The following is a 27124-nucleotide window of genomic DNA, read 5'->3' on the forward strand; positions in this document are numbered from 1 at the left end:
CGTTGCCAGAGAATGTGGTAAAAGCAGTTAGCTTAGGCGGGGTTTAAAAAAAAGGTTTGGCTAGCTTCCTAAAAAGTTCATAAGCCATTATTAAAATGGACTTGGGAAAATCCACTGCTTATTTCTAGGATAAGCAGCATAAAATGTACTGTTTTGGGATCTTGCCAGGTACTTGTAACCTTGTTTGGCCACTGCTGGAAACAGGATACTGGGCTTGATGGACCTTTGGTCTGACCCAGTATGGCAACACTTATGTACTTATATGTACCCAAGCATGCACAGAAACAGAAGACTGTAGAAACTAAGGGCCATCTGCCTTATTAGTGCCTGGTCTACTCCATATCTGGTTTTCTCCATCCCTCTTCATGCAGAAAAGGTCCCTCAAATGTTACCACCATTTTTCACCTAGGGTGATATCATGTGATAATGGAGTAGGGTGGATAGCAATCACCGACTTTAAAAAAAATTGCATTTCTAAATATTTTTAAAATGTTTTGTGTAGAAAAGGAAGCTAACACAATGACATCATTATGAATAGTAAGCGTAACTTCTAATTATAGTCCATGAACACAGTAACATATGAAGACGACGAACACATCTGATCAGCCACTGCAGATGGTGTACACACAAACACACGTAGTTAAGTCTCTACCTGTCTCAAAGTGCAGACAAAGAAGGGCAGAGAGTTTGGGGTGTGGTCTGGGAAAGGTGGCAGGATCTATAATTGCAAGGCACAGGGAAGAGTAATAGAATATAAACTACTACTTATCATTTCTACTAGACCTACACAGCACTGTACACTTGAACATGAAGAGACGGTCCCTGCTCGACAGAGCTTACAATCTAATTAGGACAGACAAACAGGACAAATAAGGGATAAGGACAAAGAGTAGCAAGATTCCGGAATTCAAAAGAGTAGCAAGAATCCGGAACCCAAAGAATAGCAAGATTCCGGAATCCTAAAGACTACTACTACTACTTATCATTTCTAAAGCGCTACTAGACGTACGCAGTGCAGTACACTTGAACATGAAGAGACGGACCCTGCTCGACAGAGCTTACAATCTAATTAGGACAGACAAACAGGACAAACAAGAGATAAGGGAATATTAAAGTTAGCAGTGGAGGAGAAGAGTGCAGGTAAGAGAGATTTACCCAGTGAACGGAGTTCCCGGGGAGGAATGTAGGGAGAGATGAGAGTGGAGAGGTACTGAGGAGCTGCAGAGTGAATGCACTTATAGGTCAATAAGAGGAATTTGAACTGTATGCGGAAACGGATAGGAAGCCAGTGAAGTGACTTGAGGAGAGGGCTAATATGAGCATAACGACACTGGCGGAATATTAGTCATGCAGCAGAATTTTGAACAGATTGAAGAGGAGAGAGATGGCTAAGTGGGAGACCTGTGAAAAGCAAGTTGCAATAGTCTAAGCGAGAGGTGATAAGAGTGTGGATGAGGGTTCTGGTAATGTGCTCAGAAAGGAAAGGGCGAATTTTGGTCATATTATAGAGCAGGAAACCACAGGCTTTAGCAGTCTGCTGAATATGTGCAGAGAAGGAGAGGGAGGAGTCGAAGATGACACCGAATATAAACAGAAAATATAAATATAAAACAGAACATATTCCTGCACTTCTGAACAAAAAGTTTGGTACCTTCTGTTGATTTTTGACATCTACTGAGGAAATTGTAGCAATGAAACCTTATCACTGCTGCAGGCTGTAAGAAAGACCCCTCCCGCCCCCCATTTGAGACTTTTTTTTTTTTATAAACAGGAAGCTTTATTGAACGAATCCACAAACATACAGCTTCAAACAGAAAACACAGTGCACAGATCCATTACAGCTAGCAAGCACCAAAACGGTGGCTCCCTCATACATAGAGAAAGTAATCCTGTCTTTTTATTAATTAAGTAGAGAAACAATGAAAATCAAATCAGAACATTCCCAACTCCCTTCACCATCTCACCCCGTTAACCCTCCACATCACCCTCAATAAGTATATAGAGCCAATGTCATTCCTGATTACACTAAGGTAGAAAGCAAAGAGGCCTAAATCTTTTCCCACTTGGCTATCGTCTTCCTTTCAGTGGCCAATAGCTTTTCAAGATCACAAATGTACCATAATAAATTATACCATTTAAGAATTGAGGGGCGACTTATCTGCTTCCAGGATCGTGCAATCACCAATTGTGCCGCACTGAAACAGTGCTTTGCAAACAGCCGGCTTGCTCTACTAACTCCTGGAAGGACCCTGTTAAATAAGTGGAAGGATCCCAGGGAATCAATCGTACACCCTAACCAGGTTTACACCCGCCTGTGAACAGATTTCCAAAAGGCCATCACTTTTCTACAAGGCCACCAAATATGGCCTAACGTGCCAGATTGACCACACTGTCACCAGCACAGTGGGGATACAGTCGCAAACATATGATGAAGTACATAAGCACTGCCAAGCTGGGAAAAGACCAAAGGTCCATCAAGCCCAGCACTCTGTCTCCGACAGCGGCCAATCCAGGCCCCAAGAACCTGGCAAAAACCCAGAATTTAATAACCATCAATGGACTTTTCCTTCAGGAATCTGTCCAGATCCCCTTTAAACTCAGCAAGGCCAGCTGCCATCACTACCTTCTCCGGCAATGAGTTCCAGAGTCTAACCACGCGCTGAGTAAAGAAAAACTTTCTCCAATTTGTTTTAAACCTACCACATTCTAATTTCATCTTGTGTCCCCTGGTTCTATTACTGTTAGAAAGCGTAAACAAACGCTTCACATCTGTCCGCTCTACCCCACTCATTATTTTGTAGACCTCTATCATATCACCCCTCAGCCGCCTTTTCTCCAGGCTAAAGAGTCCTAGCCGTCTTAACCTCTCCTCATAAGGTAGTCGTCCCATCCCTTTTATCATTTTCGTCGCCCTTCTCTGCACCTTCTCCAATTCCTTTATATCTTTTTTGAGAAGTCTAACAGGTGTTAAATACCAATGGTAAATTAATCATTTGACACTATTTTAATAAAGATTCTGAATCTATGGCTACGCAAGTCATATGTGGATGTGGATGTGAAGCGTCTGTTCATGCTTTCCAAAAATACTAGGACTAGGGGGCATGTGATGGAACTACAGTGTAGTAAATTTAAAACAAATCGGAGAAAAAGTTTCTTCACCCAACGCGTAATTAAACTCTGGAATTCGTTGCCGGAGAACATGGTGAAGGCGGTTAGTTTAGCAGAGTTTAAAAAAAGGGGCTAGACTGTTTCCTAAAGGACAAGTCCATAAACCACTACAAAATGGGCTTGGGAAAAATCCACAATTCCAGGAACAACATGTATAGAATGTTTGTACATTTGGGAAGCTTGCCAGGTGCCCTTGGCCTGGATTGGCCGCTGTCGTGGACAGGATGCTGGGCTCGATGGACCTTTGGTCTTTTCCCAGTGTTGCATTACTTATGTACTTATGTCCTCTACTTGGCTCATTTTTATTACATAGAGCAGTGATTTAACCTATTGTGATGTCATAGTGGCTCATTCCACCAATAAGAGCCAACCTCATTAGTGATGTCACAATGGCTTGATTGTATAGAATGTTTGTACGTTTGGGAAGCTTGCCAGGTGCCCTTGGCCTGGATTGGCCGCTGTCGTGGACAGGATGCTGGGCTCGTTGGACCCTTGGTCTTTTCCCAGTGTGGCATTACTTATGTACTTATGTATAAAACGCAAAGACTAGTAATCATGAGAAATGTTCCTGCCGATAAGATACTGAATTGATGGTTGCTGCACTGCTGGCTTGTTCTATGTTTTCTATTGTTCAATTTTGTTGCGTGCTATTGAGCTTTACAATTTCATTTCTCTGAAGTTATAATGGTTGGCATGCACTGTTTAGTATAAATGTACGTTCTTCGATGCCCCTTATAGGCATATCTCGTTTTTCTTTTTATTGCGTGTTGTACCTCCTTGGTTTTCAATAAAAAAAATACAAAAACAAACTAACAAAACAAATTATTAAGAAGGGTATGGAGTCCAGGTGTGCGGATGTTATAATGCCGTTGTATCGCTCCATGGTGCGACCGCACCTGGAGTATTGTGTTCAGTACTGGTCTCCGTATCTCAAAAAAGATATAGTAGAATTGGAAAAGGTACAGCGAAGGGCGACGAAAATGATAGTGGGGATGGGACGACTTTCCTATGAAGAGAGGCTGAGAAGGCTAGGGCTTTTCAGCTTGGAGAAGAGACGGCTGAGGGGAGATATGATAGAAGTGTATAAAATAATGAGTGGAATGGATCGGGTGGATGTGAAGCGACTGTTCACGCTATCCAAAAATACTAGGACTAGAGGGCATGAGTTGAAGCTACAGTGTGGTAAATTTAAAACGAATCGGAGAAAATTTTTCTTCACCCAACGTGTAATTAGACTCTGGAATTCATTGCCGGAGAACGTGGTACGGGCGGTTAGCTTGACGGAGTTTAAAAAGGGGTTAGATAGATTCCTAAAGGACAAGTCCATAGACCGCTATTAAATGGACTGGAAAAATTCCTCATTTTTAGGTATAACTTGTCTGGAATGTTTTTACGTTTGGGGAGCGTGCCAGGTGCCCTTGACCTGGATTGGCCACTGTCGGTGACAGGATGCTGGGCTAGATGGACCTTTGGTCTTTCCCAGTATGGCACTACTTATGTACTTATGTACTTATGTACTAATACCAAAAGGAATATGTCTTGAACGTGCAGAACCTTCATGTTAGTACACGTTCTTGTGTTATACAGTTTCTTTCTTAGGCCTGCGTGTACTCCCTGGCCATAACTTTTGGATGGACTTCTGAAGTCACTATTCTCATGTTTGATTAAAAATGTAGCAGTAACATTGTAGATATTCCTTTGACAATTTCCTTTATTAGTGCTGAATCTTTCACAAGTGATTTAAATAGAATGGATTCAAATCAGCCCCAATACGAAGCTTTGAATGGATGTCAGCAACTCTTCAAAGCAGTTTGCATAACCTTAAAATTTAAAAACCATCAAAAAGGAGCACCCGTCCCCCAAGGGCGTAGCCAGACAACAGATTTTGGGTGGACCTAGCCAAGAAGTGAGTGGGCACCAAGTGTTCTCCCCCCTCCCCCACCACAAAAAAAAAATCTCAGCTGATGGGATAACGCTTCTCTCCATCTTGGCAGTCTGTAGCAAGCATGCGCTAAAAACTGAGAATGTGCAGGTGCCAGTATCATAGAGAGTAGCGTTTTCGTTACCATCAGGGGGAAGTCATCAGCTGGCGGAACTTGGGATCCCCACCAGCTACCGCTACACATGTGCTACTGTTGGGTGGGCCTGAGCCCTAAGTGGGTGGGTCCCAGCCCACCCAGGCTCACCTGTGGCTACACCACTGTCCGTCCCACAGGTGGGTTCGGGACTGGTCTAGCCTGGCAGGATTTGAAGAAATATTAACTCATCTCCAAATCATCCTACCAAACCAGTCCAGATGCATGGGAAGTATCCAAGTCCTTCCTTCTACCCAGTCTAGAAGACAGGGCTACCCTGAGAATGCCTGCTCCCAGTGGCGTAGGCATGAGTGGGTCAGGGTGGGCTGGGCCCCACTCACTTCGGGCGCAGGCACACCCAGCAGGGGTACACCTTGCTGTGGCTAGAAGTACCCCTGAGCCAGAAGCGTACCAGGTTTTGATGTCAAAGGGAGCAGACCTTTTGTAAAACAGGCGACCGTGTGAAGCTAAGGGGCTGATCTGCATAGGCACCATTTTATTCAAAAGCCATTTGGGGGGGGGGGGGGTAGCCGCTCCCCTTGCACCCCCACCCAAGCTAAATTTATTTATTTATTGCATTTGTACCCCACATTATCCCACCTTTTTGCAGGCTCAATGTGGCTTACAGAGTGTTGTTATGATGCAGTCATTACATGATCTTAAATACAGTCGATAATAAGTTGAAGGTAGGTGATTTAGATGCAGGTGCTAGGTAAGGTGTTGTGAGAGGTGTTTTTGATGCACCTGAGTAGTTTGAGGAATGATTTATTAAGGATGTCTTTAGTAGGCTTTGTTGAAGAGATGTGTTGAAAACTGGTTGAAGGATAGGAAACAGAGAGTGGGGTTAAATGAGCAGTATTCACAATGGAGAAGGGTAGTTAGTGGGGTTCCTCAGGGGTCTGTGCTAGGACTGCTGCTTTTTAATATATTTATAAATGATTTAGAGATGGGAGTAACTAGCGAGGTAATTAAATTTGCTGATGACACAAAGTTATTCAAAGTCATTAACTCGCAAGAGGATTGTGAAAAATTACAAGAGGACCTTACGAGACTGGGAGACTGGGCGGCTAAATGGCAGATGGCGTTTAATGTGAGCAAGTGCAAGGTGATGCATGTGGGGAAAAAGAACCCGAATTATAGCTACATCATGCAAGGTTCCACGTTAGGAGTTACGGACCAAGAAAGGGATCTGGGTGTCATAATTGATAATACATTGAAACCTTCTGCTCAGTGTGCTGCTGCGGCTAAGAAAGCAAATAGAATGTTGGGTATTATTAGGAAAGGTATGGAAAACAGGTGTGAGGATGTTATAATGCCGTTGTATCGCTCCATGGTGCGACCGCACCTTGAGTATTGTGTTCAATTCTGGTCGCCGCATCTCAAGAAAGATATAGTAGAATTGGAAAAGGTGCAGCAAAGGGCGACTAAAATGCAGCGGGGATGGGACGACTTCCCTATGAAGAAAGACTAAGGAGGCTAGGGCTATACAGCTTGGAGAAGAGACGGCTGAGGGGAGACATGATAGAGGTATATAAAATAATGAGTGGAGTGGAACAGGTGGATGTGAAGCGTCTGTTCACGCTTTCCAAAAATACTAAGACTAGGGGGCATGCGATGAAACTACAGTGTAGTAAATTTAAAACAAATCGGAGAAACTTTTTCTTCACCCAACCTGTAATTAAACTCTGGAATTCGTTGCCGGAGAAAGTGGTGAAGGCGGTTAGCTTAGCAGAGTTTAAAAAGGGGTTGGACGGTTTCCTAAAGGACAAGTCCATAAACCGCTACTAAACGGACTTGGAAAAATCCAAAATTCCAGGAATAACATGTATAGAATGTTTGTACGTTTGGGAAGCTTGCCAGGTGCCCTTGGCCTGGATTGGCCGCTGTCGTGGACAGGATGCTGGGCTCGATGGACCCCTGGTCTTTTCCCAGTATGGCATTACTTATGTACTTATGTTTTCAAAGATTTGCGAAAGCTGGTTAGATTGTCTATATTCTTCAGGTCCATGGGTAGTGCGTTCCAGATCTGTGTGCTTTTATACGCAAAAGTAGTAGCGTATGACTGTATTTAATTCCTTTACAGCTGGGGAAGTTCAGATTGAGGAATTTGCGGGCCGATCTTTTGGCGTTTCTGGGTGGTAGGTCCACTAGGTTTAACATATAGAGTGGGGCGTCTGCGTGGATGATTTTGTGGACGGTTGTGCAGATCGTGAACTCGATTCGTTCCTTGAGTGGTAGCCAGTGTAGTTTCTCTCTTAGAGGTTTCGCCCTTTCGTATTTAGTTTTTCCAAAGATGAGTCTGGCTGCGGTGTTCTGGGCTGTTTCTCTGCCCCAAGCCCCATCAACTGAAGACTCCAGATATGTCTCCTCCCTCCCCTGCCCCTATCCAGCATTTAAGTCTCTCAGTCCCTTCCCCTCCATACATTTTAAAACTTTTTTCCTTCTGATGGTCACTGGCAACATGCAGCAATTCACATTAGTTGTTTGCACTGGCCCCAGAGCCTTCCCTCTGACACAGTCCCTCCAATGCAGAAACAGGAAGTTGCATCAGTGGGAAGGCTCTGGGGACAGTGTGAGCGGTTCGTGCGAAATCAGTGCTCGCTGCCTGCAACCTCTGAAGGGCAAAGAAGTTTTTATGTTTCAACTATTTTATTGATAATTCAGCATGTTAAAACATGTCCAGGAAGTTCAATATTGCAAAACTTAAATCAGAACATACTTCATAGGAACAAGATAATTAATCACCACCAAAATTTTTCAATTTTCTCCCCTCTCCACCCAACCTCTACCCCACTTCCCTAATCCGACGATATAGAAGTCCCAGCTTGAAACATGAAATAGTAACATTATACACCAGCCAGGCTGGCCAACAGCTCAAAAAGTATGTTGTGCCCATGTAATCTTCTTGAGTTTAAACCCACCCCACTTTGACACCTCCCCCCCCCCCATCTGTACCCCTGGGGATCTGAATTCTGAGGACCTCCTAACACCATAGCGAGAGCAACTTATCTGGTTTTTGTCTCCAACCCCTCCCTCCCCCTTTATGTTCCAACCTTTTTTTTATTAACAAAGGCACACATATTCATTTCTTCATCAACCATTAACAAATGTAGCTCACAGTGTCGCGGTTGGGAGCCCCAACAAATCCAGCCAACCATGCAACCAATTGCACCTTTCCTGTTCCCTCCTGCAAAGAAGTTTTTAAAAGGTACACCACAAAGGAGGGGGAGGAATTGAGAAACTGAGATGGTGGATTGTCAACAGGGAGGGAGAGATGCTAGATTGCCAGCAGAGTAAGGAGTAGAAGAGAGGAAGAGATGCTGGACCACAAGAAGGGGTGGAGGAAAGAGGAAAAAGTTTGTGCCCAACCAAAATGATATTGCCTGCTCCAAAAAGATACATGAACAAGTGGCCGATTTACAAACGTCTTCTGGGGAAAATCGCTCCAAATTCCATAAAGGAGGAAAGGAATGGTTGACGAGAAGTGAACGGAAAACTAAGCATCAGCGATTGTTAGTTGCAGCCCAGGACAGTGGAATTCGGATGAGATGGTTTACAGCAAGCATAAAAAAAACTGGTGCCACAGAGAAATGCAGCTTTTGTAACAAAGAGCTGGAAACGGGTCCCTCATCTTATAGCTGACTGTAAAATTCTGATGGAAGAACAGTAACCCTTTGCTCTCTTAATTTACCCATATCCCTTCTTTCTTCCTTCCACTGCTTGGATGTAACATTTGGATTCAGGGACAACGAGACGCTTTTTTGTTTGGGGGTGCCCTAGACCCGCCCTCATAATACTACTAATTGTAATATCATTTCTTCCATTCTCCATACACATGGTATATAACCTTATTAATACACATACTAGCTTATAATTGAAAAAGAAAAACGCCTATATTGCGACCCAAATCGGGAGATAGACGTTTATCTCACAAAAACGAATAAAGCAGTATAATCGAAAGCCGAATTTGGACGTTTTCAACTGCACTCCGTCGCGGATGCGGACAAAGTTGATGGGGGCGTGTCTAAGGCGGAACTGGGGCGTGGTTATCGGGCGATCAGAGATGGGCGCCTTTCGCCGATAATGGAAAAAAAATATGTGTTTTTAGCGAGAATTTAGGGCACTTTTCTTGGACCCTGTTTTTCCACGAATAAGGCCCCAAGAAGTGCCCTAAATGACCAGATGACCACTGGAGGGAGTCGGGGATGACCTCCCCTGACTCCCCCAGTGGTCACAAACCCCCTCCCACCACAAAAATATGCCGTTTCACAACTTTTTATGTTCACCCTCAAATGTCATACCCACCTCCCTGGCAGCAGTATGCAGGTCACTGGAGCAGTTATTAGGGGGTGCAGTGGACTACAGGCAGGTAGACCCAGGCCCATCCCCCCCCCACCTGTTACACTTGTGCTGGTAAATGGGAGCCCTCCACACCGCCCCCCAAACCCACTGTACCCACATGTAGGTGCCCCCCTTCACCCCTTAGGGCTATAGTAATGGTGTAGACTTGTGGGCGGTGGGTTTTGAGGGGGATTTGGGGGGCTCAACACCCAAGGGAAGGGTGCTATGCACCTGGGAGCTGTTTTACCTTTTTTTTGTTTTTGTAAAAGTGCCCCCTAGGGTGTCCTGGCATGTGAGGGGGACCAGTGCACTACGACTCCTGGCCCCTCCCATGAACAAATGCCTTAGATTTATTTGTTTTTGAGCTGGGCGCTTTCATTTTCCATTATCACTGAAAAACAAAAACGCCCAGCTCACAAATTGTCGAATAAAACATGGACGTCTATTTTTTCCGAAAATACGGTTCGGTCCGCCCCTTCACAGACTCGTTCTCGGAGATAAACGCCCATGGAGATAGACGTTTTTGTTCAATTATGCCCCTCATAGTCACATAGCAGATGACGGCACGGTCCATCCAGTCTGCCCAACAAGATAAACTCATATGTGCCACTTTCTGTGTATACCTTACCTTGATTTGTATCTGCCATTTTCAGGGCACAGACCGTAGAAGTCTGTCCAGCACTAGCCCCGCCTCCCAACCAGCAGCCCCGCCTCCCACCACCGGCTCTGCCACCCATTCTCGGTTTAGCTTCTGAGGATCCATTCCTCAAAATATATAACGGTAACCACAAAATTAAACTACACAAAGCACATTGCATGCAGAGAAAAATGTAACTGTCATTTACATTCTGGGTTTTTTTTTCCAGGGAGGCCAAGACAATGACTAAAATATGCAATGTCACCTCAGTAACCGCTACAGAAAACTTACCTTCAGTGTCTATTACTAGATACATCAAGAAGTAATACAAAACACTGCAAAGAGCACATTCAGAGCTTAAAGAAAACCTGCCATACCATAGCAGCACTGCCAGGACTCAAAACAGTGCCAACCCTACCTTTGAGAAGGCAGCACTGCAAATATTTACATTAATATCCAGTGAACTAATACCTCTCCTACTGAGAAAACAGAACGAGCAGGACTGCAATAGGCTCTTACACAGATTACATGCCAGCAGAATCATGCACTACTACTACTTATCATTTCTATAGCGCTACTAGACGTACGCAGCGCTGTACACTTGAACATGAAGAGACAGTCCCTGCTCGACAGAGCTTACAATCTAATTAGGACAGACAAACAGGACAAACAAGAGATAAGGGAATATTGAAGTGAGGATGATAAAATAAGGGTTCTGAACTAATGAATAAGGGTTAAGAGTTAAAAGCAGCATCAAAAAGGTGGGCTTTTAGCTTAGATTTGAAGACAGCCAGAGATGGAGCTTGACCTACCGGCTCAGGAAGTCTATTCCAGGCATATGGTGCAGCAAGATAAAAGGAACGGAGTCTGGAGTTAGCAGTGGAGGAGAAGGGTGCAGATAAGAGAGATTTACCCAGTGAACGGAGTTCCCGGGGAGGAATGTAGGGAGAGATGAGAGTGGAAAGGTACTGAGGAGCTGCAGAGTGAATGCACTTATAGGTCAATAAGAGGAGTTTGAACTGAATGCGGAAACGGATAGGAAGAAAGTGAAGTGACTTGAGGAGTGGGCTAATATGAGCATAACGACACTGGCAGAATATTAGTTGTGCAGCGGTCACAATGCAAAAAAAAGATCACAAATTTCAAAATGCACTTCTTCACAAAATACGGGGATGCGCATTTTCCAAAAGGCAGGGGCGGACTGACCATTCGGACAACCAGGCAGTGCTGGAGGGCCCAGAGGCTCTGCCCAGTTGCCCTTGCCCACCGCTGCCTGTGTCGGCTCTGCCAGTGGCGTACAAAGAGCGTGGTGGTGGGGAAGGTATAAATACAAGGGGGGGGGGGCTCTGTACCCGCCCCATCCTTTTATTCAGGCTGCCGGCGCCGCTGTTGCCTGTCCTTCGCAGTCCTGTCCCTACCTGCCTACTCTCAGCTTCCTCAACAGACCCCTTCTCTCTGCCACCTGCCCCCCCCCCCCCCCCCTGAATTTTTAAAATCTCTGAATCGGCAGTGCAGTGCCAGCGTCTCGAGTCTGTGAAAGAAGCAGATCGCCTCGGGCCTTCGCTCACTGTGTCCCCGCCCTTGCGAAAATAGGAAATTGCATCAGAGGAGGGCTAACAAGAATACTGGATCTTTACTGCTAATACCCTTCAACCTCACGGCTTAAATGCAGCCACTGACTGGTTTTGTGTTTTTCTGAAAGAGCCCTGTTTCATCCAATCATAAAACAGGAAGTTTTCCCGATTAGATGCACCAATTTGAAGTGCTGGTAGCAGTTGAAAGGAAATAGAGCAGCACAGAGTAAGTTAGAGATAGGTTCTAGTATGATTATTACTTTCATACAAGCCATGTTTTGTGCTTTTTGTAACCTGTGTATCTGTTCTGCTAACCCAACAAAAATACTAGGACTAGGGGAAATGCGATGAAGCTACAAAGTAGTAAATTTAAAATGAATTGCAGAAAAAGTTTCTTCACTCAACGTGTAACTGAACTCTGGAATTTGTTGTCAGAGAATGGCGTAAAGGCGGTTAGCTTAGCGGGGTTTTAAAAAGGTTTGGACGGCTTCCTAAGGAAAAGTCTATAGACCATTATTAAAATGGACTTGGGGACAATCCACTGCTTATTTCATGGATAAGCAGCATAAAATGTTTTGTACTTTTTTGGGATCTTGCCAGGTATTTGTGACCTGGATTGGCCACTGTTGAAAACAAGATGCTGGGCTTGATGGTCCTTTGGTCTGTCCCAGTATGGCAATACCCATGTACTTATGTCTGTTTGGTTGCAGAAATGTACATGAAAGTCAATAGTGAAAGCTCTGGTTCAGTCTAAAAGTCCCTGAGGCAGTGGTTGATTTAGAGGACAAAGTTGGCCAGCACTGGGAGAATCTGAGCAACTTAAAGATTAGATTAGAGTACTTCTCTAAAGATAAGTTTACAATATAAATACAATTGAACCACTAAGTATATGAGAGAAGATTATAGTGGAAGTTTTTTGCCAATGACTGAATAAGGATTGAACGCTGTTTATGTGTTGGCATAAGTTCCGAGGCTTTTTTCTTCCATCAGACTGAAATGGTACTTTCCTATTAGAGTCTACGAAAAAAAAATTTATTTTAATTTTTTTTAAAGAACTGGGGTAGGTTTTGATTTTGTATATAATTTCGTTTTCCAAAGATGACACTCGTATTAAAAATGTAGAATAGTTTTTTCTACCTTTGACTTGGTATATTTTTTCACATCCTAGCCCCTTCAATGCAGGCTTCCTTTGTAGACAAAAAAAAAAGACAGACTCCAGCACAGGCTTAAGCTAAAGCCCCCCCCCCCCCCACATGGTCTCTGTGTTTGCTGCTGGCTGCCACAGGTCCCGGGATGATGCAGTTGAGGTGGACCTGGAACCCTGGAGAGAAGGTATTGGCTGGAATCTGGGGAGGGTAAGCATGCTGGGCAGGGGCGTTTTTTTTTCCAAGTGGTATGTGCCGGTACACAGTATGAGCACCTTTTTACCACTCTCACAAAACGCCCCATGCCAACCACAGCAACTTCGATCACATCACCCCGCGAGCAGTCAGTCCTTCAGTACTCTCAGCTTCCCCAGCATCAGGGGCGTAGCTAGGTGGGGCTACGGGGGCATGGGCCCCCACAGATTAAGCCCTGGCCCCTTCTACTTTTGACCCCCCCCCCCCCACCCGGTACCTCTGCTGGCGGTGGTCCCCAACCCCCGCCAGCCGAAGTCTTCTTCAGCGCAGGTCGACTCCAGATGATCTGTTTCTGACTCCTGACGTCCTGCGTGCATGTCCTGTATGTAGCCCCGTGTAGGATGTGCATGCAGGACGTCAGGAGTCAGAAACAGATCATCAGCAAAGGCACCGGAGTCGACTGGCGCTGAAGAAGACTTCGGCTGGTGGGGGTTGGGGACCCCTGCCAGCAAATGTACCTGGCGGCGGCGGGGGAGGGGCGGCGGCACAGGAGGGGGGGATCGAAAGTGGCGGGGAGGGTCGGTGGCGGGGGGGGGTCAAAAGTAGAGGGAGCCAGGGCTTAATCTGTGGGGGCACATGTCCCCGTAGACACACCTAGCTACGCCCCTGATGCGGGGGAAGCTGAGAGAGAGTACTGAAGGACTGACTACTTGTGGGGTTATGTGATTGAAGTTGCTGTGGTCGGCATGGGGCATTTTGTGAGAGCAGTAAAAAGGTGCTCATACTGTGTACCGGCACATAATGCTTGAAAAACACTTGAATTAACTTTATTGCTAATCTTAGAAAACTGGCCAATAAGAAAAGCTGTCCAGTGCTTCAGAAAACATGAAAAAAAACCACAATATATCACAGGGAAGCCACGGCTCAGATACAAACCTCTGTCATGTCAACCAACCACTGCCGCACAGCTCCTAATTTCTAGATTTAAAGGGGGGGCGGAATCCATCTTCTCTTGGTTTATGTTGTATCTTCTTCATTCCATCGTTAGTGGAGGGAAGTGAGAGAGGGTGTGAGGATCAGGTTTTTATTGGGTTTAGTTTACTATATTTTAAATGGTGCTATATATTGCTTTGCACATTTCTTAAAATTAGGAAAGTGGGATACAAGTGCTTCAACTAAACAAGGTGTCTGGCTGAAGAGGTTCAAAGGGTGGAACCTTAAGGTCATAACATAGTAACATAGTAAATGACGGCAGAAAAAGACCTGCATGGTCCATCCAGTCTGCCCAACAAGACTGGATAAAGACCTCAGTGAGGAGCCAGTGACCTAAAATATAAGGACAAACATCAGCTCCTCAGAAGAAACATGAAACATCTGGTTAGAGACCACCAAGAAACCCTGAATGGTGGTTGTAAGTAGCAGCCACACTTCCAGATGTAAAAATGTATACATAAGTGTTGAACAGTTGGGAGTTGGAGGAGGAGGGAGGCGACAAGAGTTCTAGATTTTAAAAAAGTTTGAGGTCACGGTGGTCTTCAGAGCCACTGGTCTACCAGGAAGTCAAGACCCTGCCTGGGGGTTTCTCTCGGTCAAGTCTAATGACCATCCAAATTGCTTTCATTTTTAAACATTTTACGACTATTTTTCAACTTTCAAACCAGCAAGTAGCTCAGTATAGATTTTTAAATTTGGAAAAGTAAAAGTGCCTTATTTCTTAGTTTGGGTTTACTTAAAAACTACCAGTGACTGGTATACTGCACTGTGTGGAGGAGTGGCCTAGTGATTAGGGTGGTGGACTTTGGTCCTGGGGAAGTAAGGAACTGAGTTGGATTCCCACTTCAGGCACAGGCAGCTCCTTGTGACTCTGGGCAAGTCACTTAACACTCCATTGCCCCATGTAAGCCGCATTGAGCCTGCCACGAGTGGGAAAGCGCAGGGTACGAATGTAACAAAAATAAAATAGATACTATTGGAGATTCTACTTGGAATGTTGCTACTATGGGAGATTCTACATGGAATGTTGCTATTCCACTAGCAACATTCCATGTAGAAGCCTGCATGTCTGACGTCCAGCGCGGCCACATTGGTGATCTGCAAGGGCCGACTTCTACATGGAATGTTGCTAGTGGAATAGCAACATTCCACGTAGAATCTCAAATAGTAGCAACAGTGGAGGAGTGGCCTAGTGGTTAGGGTGGTGGACTTTGGTCCTGAGGAACTGAGTTCGATTCCCACTACAGGCACAGGCAGCTCCTTGTGACTCTGGGCAAGTCACTTAACCCTCCATTGCCCCATGTAAGCCGCATTGAGCCTGCCATGAGTGGGAAAGTGCGGGGTACAAATGTAACAAACAAAAACAATAAGCCATAATTTTAGCTCTGATTAACTCATTTCATTTCATTGGCTTTTTGCTTTACCTTCTTTACCTGCCCTTGTTGGATTTCTCATCACCTCTTTGCATCTGCTCTCTAGAGAGTGAAGGGTGGGTTACCCCTGGGATCCGTGCTGGGACCAATGTTTAACCTATCAATTAACGATCTGGAAAAGGGAGCAATCTGTGAGCTGCTCAAGTTTTCAGATGACAAAATTACTTGAAGCAGTTAGAACAGGATCAGACTGAAGAACTGCAGGAGGATCTTGTGAGACTGGGCCATCTACTACTACTTATTATACCTACACAGCAGATGAAATTTAACGTGGATGTGTGAAGTGATGCACACAGAGAAACAAATTCCAACTGCTCAAAGCACTGCCACCTCCCACCGTTCCCAACAGGAAGTCCATCGTCATGCTTGAGGGGGGGGGGGAGGAGGTGGAAGCGGATTTTGAGTTCAGGAAGGCGGCATGGTGCATTACTCCCAACCTTGGGACTGTTGGCACCAACAGGTTTGGGAAGGGGGTGGGTCTGTTCAAAACAGTTGAAAAATCCCCCAAGTAACTGTGAATGAAGGCTCACAGTGCCTGGATTCCAGCTCTGGTTCTCACTGAGGGCTAGATGCATCAACCAAACGTAAAAAAAATTCAAAAACGTTAAACTCCCTAACGAATTTGAAAAAAACGAAGCATGCACCAAAAAAAACAAGACGCACATGTTCGGTGCGGTACTGAAAAGTACAATGTATGAAAAGATTTGTAATCCCCATCGGCAATCGGCCCCTAGATCATGCGCAGAGCAGCCAAGCGTTATGCTGGCTGCTCTGCGCATGCCACAAACATCAGAACAACAACAACAAAAAAAAAAACCCCACAAACACGTGGCTCCCTGCTTCCCCCTTCATCACTACAAAAGTAAACATACCTCAAAAAAGGATCGGGAGGGGACAAAGGCGCTCGTCAGAAGTGTCCTGTATGGACGGCCTTGCCCCCCCCCCCCCCCCCAAGATCGCCGCTGTTCCCCGCTTCCGCCCTTTACTAAATTAAAAACTGAAAATAAAAATCTAAACTTTTGCAGCGCCGGGCCCCCCCTCCCTTCCTGTCTCGATCTTCTTTTCCCAACAGTGCTCCGCCCCCTGCCATCCTCCGCCCCCCTGAGTACATCGCCGCCGTTCCCCCCCTCCAACGGACCCCCCCCTCCGCTTTACCAGCCGTGCAGCGCCTCTCACCTGTGTGTGAAGGCGCTGCACGGGATGAAATAACGGATCGTCGATCGCTTCTGCCTCCATCGACGTCTATCTCCTTCTTTCTGTGCCCGCCCTCCTCTGATGTAGGAGATAGACGTCGGTGGAGGCAGAAGCGATCGACGATCCGTTGTTTCATCCCGTGCAGCGCCTTCACACACAGGTGAGAGGCGCTGCACGGCCGGTAAAGCAGGGGGGGGGTCCGTTGGAGGGGGGGGGGGAACGGCGGCGATGTACTCAGGGGGCGGGGCAAGGCCATCCATACAGGACGCTCCTGATGAGCGCCTTTGCCCCCTCCCGATCCTTTTTTGATGTTTGGAAAGCTTTTATATTTTATGCAGGGGAAAGCGGGGAGCCAGTGTTTGTGGTGTTTTTATTTTTTTTTTTCTCACTTTCTGTTTAAAGATGCCAGCTTTGATTTTTATGGTGCAGGGGGCAGCGGGGAGATGACAGCTCAGGCCTTTACGACTGGCTCTGACCATACGTTTAATATGTCGCGGTAAATGATTCGGTGTGATCGTCGGTAGTGTTAGTGCATCCCGAATCGTCCACATTACAATCTTAGTTACTCTTTTGTATTCCGTTTTCGTTAGCTGCTTGCTTCGTCGGAAAAAGGCCTTTAATGCATACAACGGTTAGGAATTTCCTTCGTTAAAGGGTTGTTAGAGGGTCGTTAAGGTTTAGTGCATCTGGCCCTGAGTTGGGAGAAAATGGAAAAAATAGAGGGACACCTCCCCCCTCAAAAAATATAGAACGTGCTGCACTAATTTCATACCCCCAGCCCATTCGGAATATACAGTGGGACACCATCATGGGTGTTGGCGATTTGTTAAATTACCTTTGTCAATCTGTGCAAGTTCCTGGTTTTCTCCTTCAGAATCATCACTGCCCTCCTCGTCGCTGGGGGGGTATGAAATCTACAAGACCAAGAATGAAACATTGCAGTCAGTCTCAGTGAGCCATGCTTATTTGCACTTGCAGGGAGTCTTCACTCAGGGCAGGGGCGTAGCCAGACTTTGGCGGGAGGGGGGTCCAGATCCCAGGTGAGGGGGCACATTATAGCCCCCCTCGCCATTGCCGGCCTACCCCCCCCCACCAACTTTGCACCCCCTGCAGATGACCCTCTTGACCCCCCCCCCCCACCGCCGCCGTTGTCACCTACCTTTGCTGGCGAGGGACCCCAATCCCCGCCACCCGAGGTCCTCTTGCTTCCCGCGCAAGGCTTTGTTCTGTTTCCGACGTCCTGCACGTTGTACGTGCAGGACGTCAGACTCACTGAAACAGAACGAAGCCTTGATCTGCAAGGCTTCGTTCTGTTTCTGTGAGCCTGACGTCAGAAACAGAACTAAGCCTTCCACGGGAAGCAAGAGGACCTCGGCTGGCGGGGATTGTGGTCCCCCGCCAGCAAAGGTAGCCCACGGTGACGGCAGGGGAGGGTTGGCGGTGGGGGGGGGGGGGGGGGTCGAGAGGGTCGTCGGCAGGGGGGGTCCAGGAACAAATCTATGGGGGCCCAGGCCCCCGTGGCCCCACATAGCTACGCCCCTGACTCAGGGGTCTCTGGACTCTCAAGCACCTCAGTAACCACTTTGCATTTGCTTGGTTCATATTCATTTTATCTGATATGCTATTTAAATCAATGATTCTAAGCCATTTACATGATTTAAAGAATAAAAAGGAAAAAGGGAGAGCTCTGTGGACACCTAGAAAATGTAAGTTATCTGGTTCTTCCTCCTCCAAATTATGCTGGTCTTGTCCCAAAGAGGTTGGCATCATAATGCGCCTCATTTATGTACAAGTTCTTTGGTCAGAACTACGAGATATTTTTCAATTTACAGATCATCTTCTCAAAATAACGGAACTTAAGGATCTGGGTTTCCTATCATATTATAAACCATAAAACTATACTGTACTGTCACCTTCCAAATCGCCCATCCATCTCACCTGTTTCTCACTTCAAACCCCCCAAACACACACACCCTTTCACCTCCAGACTGTCATTGGAATGCTTCTATGCTTTACTTACATCTATATATATAAAACTCCCCCTCGACGTTCTATTCGCACTGACGTCACTGAAGCCAGGTTCGTAAGTTCGAAGCTCTGAAGCCACACAAAATCACAGTCTGTGGGCCCCGCCCTCGCATCAAACGTTATGACGTTGAGAGTGCAGGCGGAGCACATTCTCAGCTCCAAGTTCCGTTGCACTGCACCATAGCTCTCGCATGGAGGCTGCAGGGGGGCCGGCGACGCACAGAGACACAAAGGGACGGAGGGGAGCCTTGCTAGCGCCCGTTTCACTCCGATTTGAAACGGGCCTTCGTTACTAGTCTATCTATATATATAAAAGGCAAGACCAACGTTCTGAAGCCTCCAGCCGGAAGTGTGAAGCGCCAGAGATATCCGGTTTCCCCATGAGTGAAGGAAAACAGCACAGCACGAAATCCCTCTCTCTGTAACAGTGAAGGACTCAGAGGGGGAGGGGAGAGAGATGCCCTCACTCTCTCTGTAACACAGAACAGCAGGAAACTTAACACTGAAGGACTGGACTCCAAGGGGGGAGGGGGAGGGAGAGAAGGCACAGGGCAGGGACACACACTCCCACATGCACACTCTGAAGAAAACCTTGCTAGCCCCCGTTTCATTTGCATCAGAAACGGGGCTTTTTTACTAGTATTTTAATAATTATCATCTTTTGCTCATTTCTGACTTGAGGATCAAGGTTCTGTCTTTGAAAACCTTTGCAATTAAAAGTATCACCTTGTTTTGTTTTGTTTAAACTGGACCAACAGAGCAACCACACTACTTTACAGCCCCAGTGGCTTCCCAGGAGAAAGGGATAAAGGTTAAGGAGCAGAATACACAAAGTTTGAGGGTATTAAAATATAGCACTTCTCCTATTAAGTCTTTCCTTTTGACTTTACCATTCTCTTCTCCAATAATTGTGACTGGCAGAGGAAAGAGTTCATGAACCTAGTATTTATACAAACTATTCTTTATTCTCCATTCTAAGAGAAACTTAGCCTCACTTCATCAGGCCTAGAAAAAAAAAAAGCTCAAAGCTAAATCCGCAGGTCTTATAATAGGGTTGCCGTCTTTTTAAAAAGAGAAAGCCTTCCACTACCTTCTCCCCCACTACAAATAATTGTTCATCCCACATATGATCCATCTCCTAGATCAGCGTTTCCCAACCACCAGTCCACAAATGTTTTTGCCAGTCCACCTTCTCCACTGCCCTCCCACTGCTTCCAAAATACCAGCATACCAAACTCTTGTCCCAAACATCCAACTTTATACAACACAGTTCAATCACACTTCATCATTATACTGTATTAGATTATTTCGCCAGCATTTCCCATTTGGGCACAGCGTCCCATCCACTATGGTGCTGTGTACATCTTCAAAGATCTACCCTTGCAAAAGCAGACTATGAGCAAACCTCTACCCTGATGAAGAATCTCGAAACATGGCCTTGTCGGCAGAGGTTTGACTGCTTTGCAGAGTTGCTGCCTACTCAGTTATTGTACTTTAAAACTGAAACTGAAAACTGAGACTTCTGAGAGCATGATAGTGTGTGAAAATATATATAGATATAATAATCTTAAAAAAAAATAATCGGGTAGATCTATGAAGATGTACACAGCACCATAGTGGATGGGACGCTGTGCCCAAATGGGAAATGCTGGCGAAATAATCTAATACAGTATAATGATGAAGTGTGATTGAAATGTGTTGTATAAAGTTGGATGTTTGAGACAAAGAGTTCGGTATATTGCTAAAGAGTTCGGTATATTGCCACATCAAGACTGAGAGGTCACTTCAAATTGATTTATCCAAAATACCAGCAGCAGTGGCAAAACAATGTGAGCCCAGTGGGGGCGCCACAGCCTGTGTACGTGCAGCTGCTGGCTCAGCTGGCCCCACCCTCCTCTGATGTCACTTCCTGTTCTAGAGAGCAGAGGGTGAGAGTGGCAGAGTCGGCAGCCAAGCGTATAGAAGATGCAGCTACCCAAGCTAGTCCGGGAAGGCAGCAACCACTGGAGTGTCGGTGGAACAAGTGTGGGAGAAACAGACAATGCGGGTGGGGGACAGAGAGGACAGGGAAGAGGACAGAAAAGATGCCGACTGAAAGGAGGGTAGAAAACGGGTGCGTGGATGGAAGTGGTGGGGTGGAGAGAGAAAAATGATGGATAAAAATAAAGGGGGGGACAGATCGGGGAAGCATTGGATGGGAGGAAGGAGAGAGAGAGAGACGACACTAGATGGAAATGGGGAGAAAGAGAGGAGGACATGTTGGATGGAAGGAGAGAGGATACTGAAAGACTGGGGAATAAGAGGAAGGGGAATGGGAGAGCCAGGGTGAGAGAAAAGAGATGGAAAGCTGTAGGTAGATGCAATAAAAGAAGGAAATTGAAGACTGTATAGTAAGAATAGAGGGAGAGAAATAAATGAGAGGAAAAACTGACTGTTACATTTGTACCCCGCGCTTTCCCACTCATGGCAGGCTCAATGCAGCTTACATGGGACAATGGAGGGTTAAGTGACTTGTCCAGAGTCCCACTAGCAACATTCCATGTAGAAGTCGGCCCTTGCAGATCACCAATGTGGCCGCGCAGGCTTCTACATGGAATGTTGCTAGTGGAATAGCAACATTCCATGTAGAATCTCCAATAGTTGCAACATTCCATGTAGAATCTCCAATAGTATCTATTTTATTTTTGTTACATTTGTACCCTGCGCTTTCCCACTCATGGCAGGCTCAATGCAGCTTACATGGGGCAATGGAGGGTTAAGTGACTTGCCCAGAGTCACAAGGAGCTGCCTGTGCCTGAAGTGGGAATCGAACTCAGTTCCTCAGGACCAAAGTCCACCACCCTAACCACTAGGCCACTCCTCCACTCATAACAACAATATTAGAGATGAATGTAGCAGAGAAAGTAAAGAAGACAGGAGGAGAGAGAAAAATAAGCGAACACGACTCACTGGCATGAGTTAAGAGAAGACGGAGAAAAGAAGAAAGCGGAGATTGAGACCAACACAATTAGAAAGAGTAAATGCCCAGAAAAAAAAAAGAACTTTATTTTTAAATTTTGGATCAAGTAGTGTAGTAGCCATGTTATTCCACTTGAAGAAATAAAAATAAAACAAAAAAAAATTTAAAAATATGGTTTTAACTAGCTTTCAGAGACCAAAATCCCCTTCCACAGGTCAGGACAGTATAACAATGTGATTTTAACCCTTTATGTCAGTGGCATACCTAGCTATATTGTTGTAATCCACCTTGGCCCTAAGCATGTGCCAGTGTTGGCGGCTCAGGACACTGCTACAGACTACCAAGATGGAGGAGCAGCATTTGGGGAGGTCCCGCACTATATATATATCCCTGAACTTTCCCCAAACCAGTCCTCTACAATATATATATTTTTTGTTACATTTGTATCCCGCGCTTTCCCACTCATGGCTGGCTCAATGCGGCTTACATGGGGCAATGGAGGGTTAAGTGGCTTGCCCAGACTCCCACTAGCAACATTCCATGTAGAAGTCGGCCCTTGCAGATCACCAATGTTGCCACATTCCATGTGGAAGTCGGCCCTTGCAGATCACCAATGTGGCCGCGCAGGCTTCTGCTTCTGTGAGTCTGACGTCCTGCACGTACGTGTAGGACGTCAGACTCACAGAAACAGAAGCCTGCGCAGCCTTCTACATGGAATGTTGCTAGTGGAATAGCAACATTCCACGTAGAATCTCCAATAGTAGCAACATTCCACGTAGAATCTCCAATAGTATCTATTTTATTTTTGTTACATTTGTACCCCGCGCTTTCCCACTCATGGCTGGCTCAATGCGGCTTACATGGGGCAATGGAGGGTTAAGTGGCTTGCCCAGAGTCCCACTAGCAACATTCCATGTAGAAGTCAGCCCTTGCAGATCACCAATGTGGCCACATTCCATATGGAAGTCGGCCCTTGCAGATCACCAATGTGGCCGCGCAGGCTTCTACATGGAATGTTGCTAGTGGAATAGCAACATTCCATGTAGAATCTCCAATAGAAGCAACATTCCATGTAGAATCTCCAATAGTAGCAACATTCCATTTAGAATCTCCAATGGTAGCAACATTCCATGTAGAATCTCCAATAGTATCTACTTTATTTTTGTTACATTTGTACCCTGCGCTTTCCCACTCATGGCAGGCTCAATGGGGCTTACATGGGGCAATGGAGGGTTAAGTGACTTGCCCAGAGTCACAAGGAGCTGCCTGTGCCTGAAGTAGGAATCAAACTCAGTTCCTCAGGACCAAAGTCCACCACCCTCACCACTAGGCCACTCCTCCACTCACACATCCCCAAGGCCCAGAGCCCCACAAATGCATACATGTTCTCTTCAAACATAATCCTCCAGTCTCAGAACTCACCGTTCCCTGCTATATGATATCCACATCCCTGCCAACCTGTGGTAAAAACCTCAGCTTCCTCCTGATGCTGACCACTTATGTGTACATTAATAGCCCTGATTCACCGTCTCTTCCTCATGTTCTCCTCCACACTTAAGCTGCAGCCCAGCTGGCTTCCTGTCTGAAGAGGAAGCTGGCCCTGTGCAGCACTGAAATGGATGAAAAAAAAGCCAGCGTACCATGACGACACACTCAGCATCAGCAGCTGTGCTGTTCTTGTGCCATTGCTACACTGCACCGAGCTACAAAACCCTGGTGCCTTGCCAGGTCCAGAAGCAGCTGTATTAGAAATACAGACTGCTAAACAGCTGAAAACCAATCAGCAGCCTGGGGATGTGTGGGTCTGTTTTTAAAAAAAAATGCACACATTGAGGGGGGAAAGAGGGAGAAATCTAATCACACAGAAACGAACATCCCCACCGTCCCCTGTGATAAAATAACCTGACCTGACTTGTGGTAAAATATTCAAACTTAACAGTAGCCCATGTTGATAGCATTCCCCTCTCAGTGCTTCTGGGGATTTAAATGCTATCAACCATATCCATTAAATTTTTTTTTTTTAGTGTTATTATAATTGCCAAGGCACAAGGAAAGGATAGGTAGACTGGCCTGGCACTACACTCCCATAGGAACCTCGCAGGACCTGCATCCATCCCCGTGGGAGTACCATGGACCTGGAGGGGATCCCTGCAGGAGTCCCAGGATTCCCACTATCCCCGGTTACTACTACTTAACATTTCTAAAGCGCTACCAGGGTTACGCAGCACTGTACAATTTTAACACAGAAGGACAATCCCTGCTCAAAGAGCTTACAATGCAGCTCTCTACTCTGAGGTCAGATGGCTGTCAGATCCTATTTAGCTGACTGCTGCTCTTTAATACCCCTAGAAGCAGTCACCCTGTGCTAATGTACCTTTTACACACATAGTAACATAGTAGATGAGGCAGAAAAAGACCTGCAAGGTCCATCCAGTCTGCCCAAGAAGATAAATTCATATGTGCTACTTTTTTTTATTTGTACTGTCCTCTTCAGTGCACAGACCGTATAAGTCTGGCCAGCCCTATCCCCGCCTCCCAACCACCAACCCCGCCTCCCAACCACCAGCTCTGGCACAGACCGTATAAGTCTGCCCAGCACTATCCCTGCCACCCACCACCGGCTCTGGCACAGACCATATAAGTCTGCCCAGCACTATCCCCGCTGCCCAACCACCAGCCCCGGCACAGACCGTATAAGTCTGCCCAGCACTAGTCCCGCCTACCAACCACCAGCCCCAGCACAGACCGTATAAGTCTGCCCAGCACTAGCCCCGCCTCCCAACCACCAGATCTGCCACCCATTCTAGGCTAAGCTCCTGAGGATCCCTTCCTTCTGCACAGGATTCCTTTATGTTTATCCCACGCATGTTTGAATTCCGTTACCATTTTCATCTCCACCACCTCCCGCGGGAGGGCATTCCAAGCATCCACCACCCTCTCCGTGAAAAAATACTTCCTGACATTCTTCTTGAGTCTGCCCCCCTTCAATCTCATTTCATGCCCTCTCGTTCTACTGCCTTCCCAGCTCCGGAAAAGGTTAGTTTGCGGATTAATACCTTTCAAATATTTGAACGTCTGTATCATATCACCCCTGTTCCTCCTTTCCTCCAGGGTATACATGTTCAGGTCCGCAAGTCTCTCCTCATACGTCTTGTAACGCAAATCCCATACCATCCTCGTAGCTTTTCTTTGCACCGCTTCAATTCTTTTTACATCCTTAGCAAGATACGGCCTCCAAAACTGAACACAATACTCCAGGTGGGGCCTCACCAACGACTTGTACAGGGGCATCAACACCTCTTTTCTTCTGCTGGTCACACCTCTCTCTATACAGCCTAGTAACCTTCTAGCTACGGCCACCGCCTTGTCACACTGTTTCATCGCCTTCAGATCCTCAGATACTATCACCCCAAGATCCCTCTTCCCATCCGTACCTAGCAGACTCTCACCGCCTAACACATACGCCTCTCTTGGATTTCTACTCCCTAAGTGCATCACTTTGCATTTCTTCGCATTGAATTTTAATTGCCAAACCTTAGACCATTCTTCTAGCTTTTTCAGATCCTTTTTCATGTTTTCCACTCCCTCCGGGGTGTCCACTGTGTTACAAATCTTAGTATCATCCGCAAATAGGCAAACTTTACCTTCTAACCCTTCGGCAATGTCACTCACAAATATATTGAACAGAATCGGCCCCAGCACTGATCCCTGAGGCACTCCACTACTCACCTTTCCCTCCTCCGAGCGAACTCCATTCACCACCACCCTCTGGCGCCTGTCCGTCAACCAGTTCCTAATCCAGTTCACCACTTTGGGTCCTATCTTCAGCCCTTCCAGTTTATTTAAGAGCCTCCTGTGGGGAACCGTGTCAAAAGCCTTGCTGAAATCTAAGTAGATTACGTCTAAAGCACGTCCACGGTTCAATTCTCCGGTCACCCAATCAAAGAATTCAATGAGATTCGTTTGACACGATTTCCCTTTGGTAAAACCATGTTGTCTCGGATCTTGCAACTCATTTTCTTCCAGGAAATTCACTATCCTTTCCTTCAGCATCGCTTCCATTACTTTTCCAATAATCGAAGTGAGGCTTACCGACCTGTAGTTTCCAGCTTCTTCCCTATCACCACTTTTGTGAAGAGGGACCACCTCCACCGTTCTCCAATCCCTCGGAACCTCTCCCATTTCTAAGGATTTATTAAACAAATCTTTAAGAGGACCCGCCAGAACCTCTCTGAGCTCCCTCAATATCCTGGGGTGGATCCCATCCGGTTACATGGCTTTGTCCACCTTTAGTTTTTCTAGTTGTTGATACACACTCTCTTCTGTGAACGGTGCTATATCCACTCCATTCTCAAATGAACTTTTGCCAGTCCATCGTGGTCCTTCTCCCGGATTTTCTTCAGTAAAAACAGAACAAAAGTATCTATTTAGCAAATTTGCCTTTTCTTCATCATTATCTACATAGCGGTTTGCAGTATCTTTTAGTCTCGCAATTCCCTTTTTAGTCATTTTCCTTTCACTAATATACCTGAAGAAATTTTTGTCACCCCTCCTTACCTTTCTAGCCATTTGTTCTTCCGCTTTCGCCAGACGTACCTCTCTCCTGGCTTCTTTCAGTTTCCTCCGGTATTCCTTCCCATGTTCCTCGTCTTGAGTTTTTTTGTATTTCTGGAATGCGAACTCTTTAGCCTTTATTGCACTGACATTTCTATTTACAGTTTTGAATAATTATCTGATACTGACACTGCTGGAAGAGTAAAATCAGGTTGACTTGCAATACAGGTGTGGAGGAGTGGCCTAGTGGTTAGGGTGGTGGACTTTGGTCCTGGGGAACTGAGGAACTGAGTTCGATTCCCGGCACAGGCAGTTCCCTGTGACTCTGGGCAAGTCATTTAACCCTCCATTGCCTGCCGCATTGAGCCTGCCATGAGTGGGAAAGCGCAGGGTACAAATGTAACTAAAATTAAATACCTGCTCAAAAGCTGCACGAAGAGCTAACAGCTCCCGGTTAGCAAATTGTTTTGCATCCAGATGTCCTTAGCATGACGCCTGAACTTTGCTTAAGCCTTTATTATGGAGCTTACCCTCCAGGAACTCCCCCAGGTGATATCTACTGCCAAACATTTTTTGCAACCGAGTGTGACCCCCCCCCCCACCAACCCTCCTCCTCCAAACTGCACTTTATCTTGGATGAGAAAGCTGTCCTTGCTACCAAAAGGGTGCCTGAATTAATGTGAACTCAATGGCCAAACGTAATAGCTGTTAGCCTAATTCTGTAAAATGTCACTGCTTTCACAGGGAAAGAGCGTTTTCATGGAGCACACCCCCATTTTTACAACTAGAAAGGAATATTTCTACTCAGCTGTGATGAAATTCCAGGCT

General features: G+C 46.0%; 1 protein-coding gene across 1 annotated transcript in view; it reads right to left on the minus strand.

The window, feature by feature from the left end:
• LOC115465355 overlaps positions 1-27124 on the minus strand; it is a 281729-nt gene that overhangs the window by 137767 nt on the left and 116838 nt on the right. The window contains exon 2 of the mRNA XM_030195780.1: positions 17591-17669. Coding sequence (XP_030051640.1) covers positions 17591-17669 — 79 coding nt within the window. The remainder of the gene's footprint in view (positions 1-17590; positions 17670-27124) is intronic.

This window comes from Microcaecilia unicolor, chromosome 3 (assembly GCF_901765095.1).
Source record: "Microcaecilia unicolor chromosome 3, aMicUni1.1, whole genome shotgun sequence".
Lineage (NCBI taxonomy): Eukaryota > Metazoa > Chordata > Amphibia > Gymnophiona > Siphonopidae > Microcaecilia > Microcaecilia unicolor.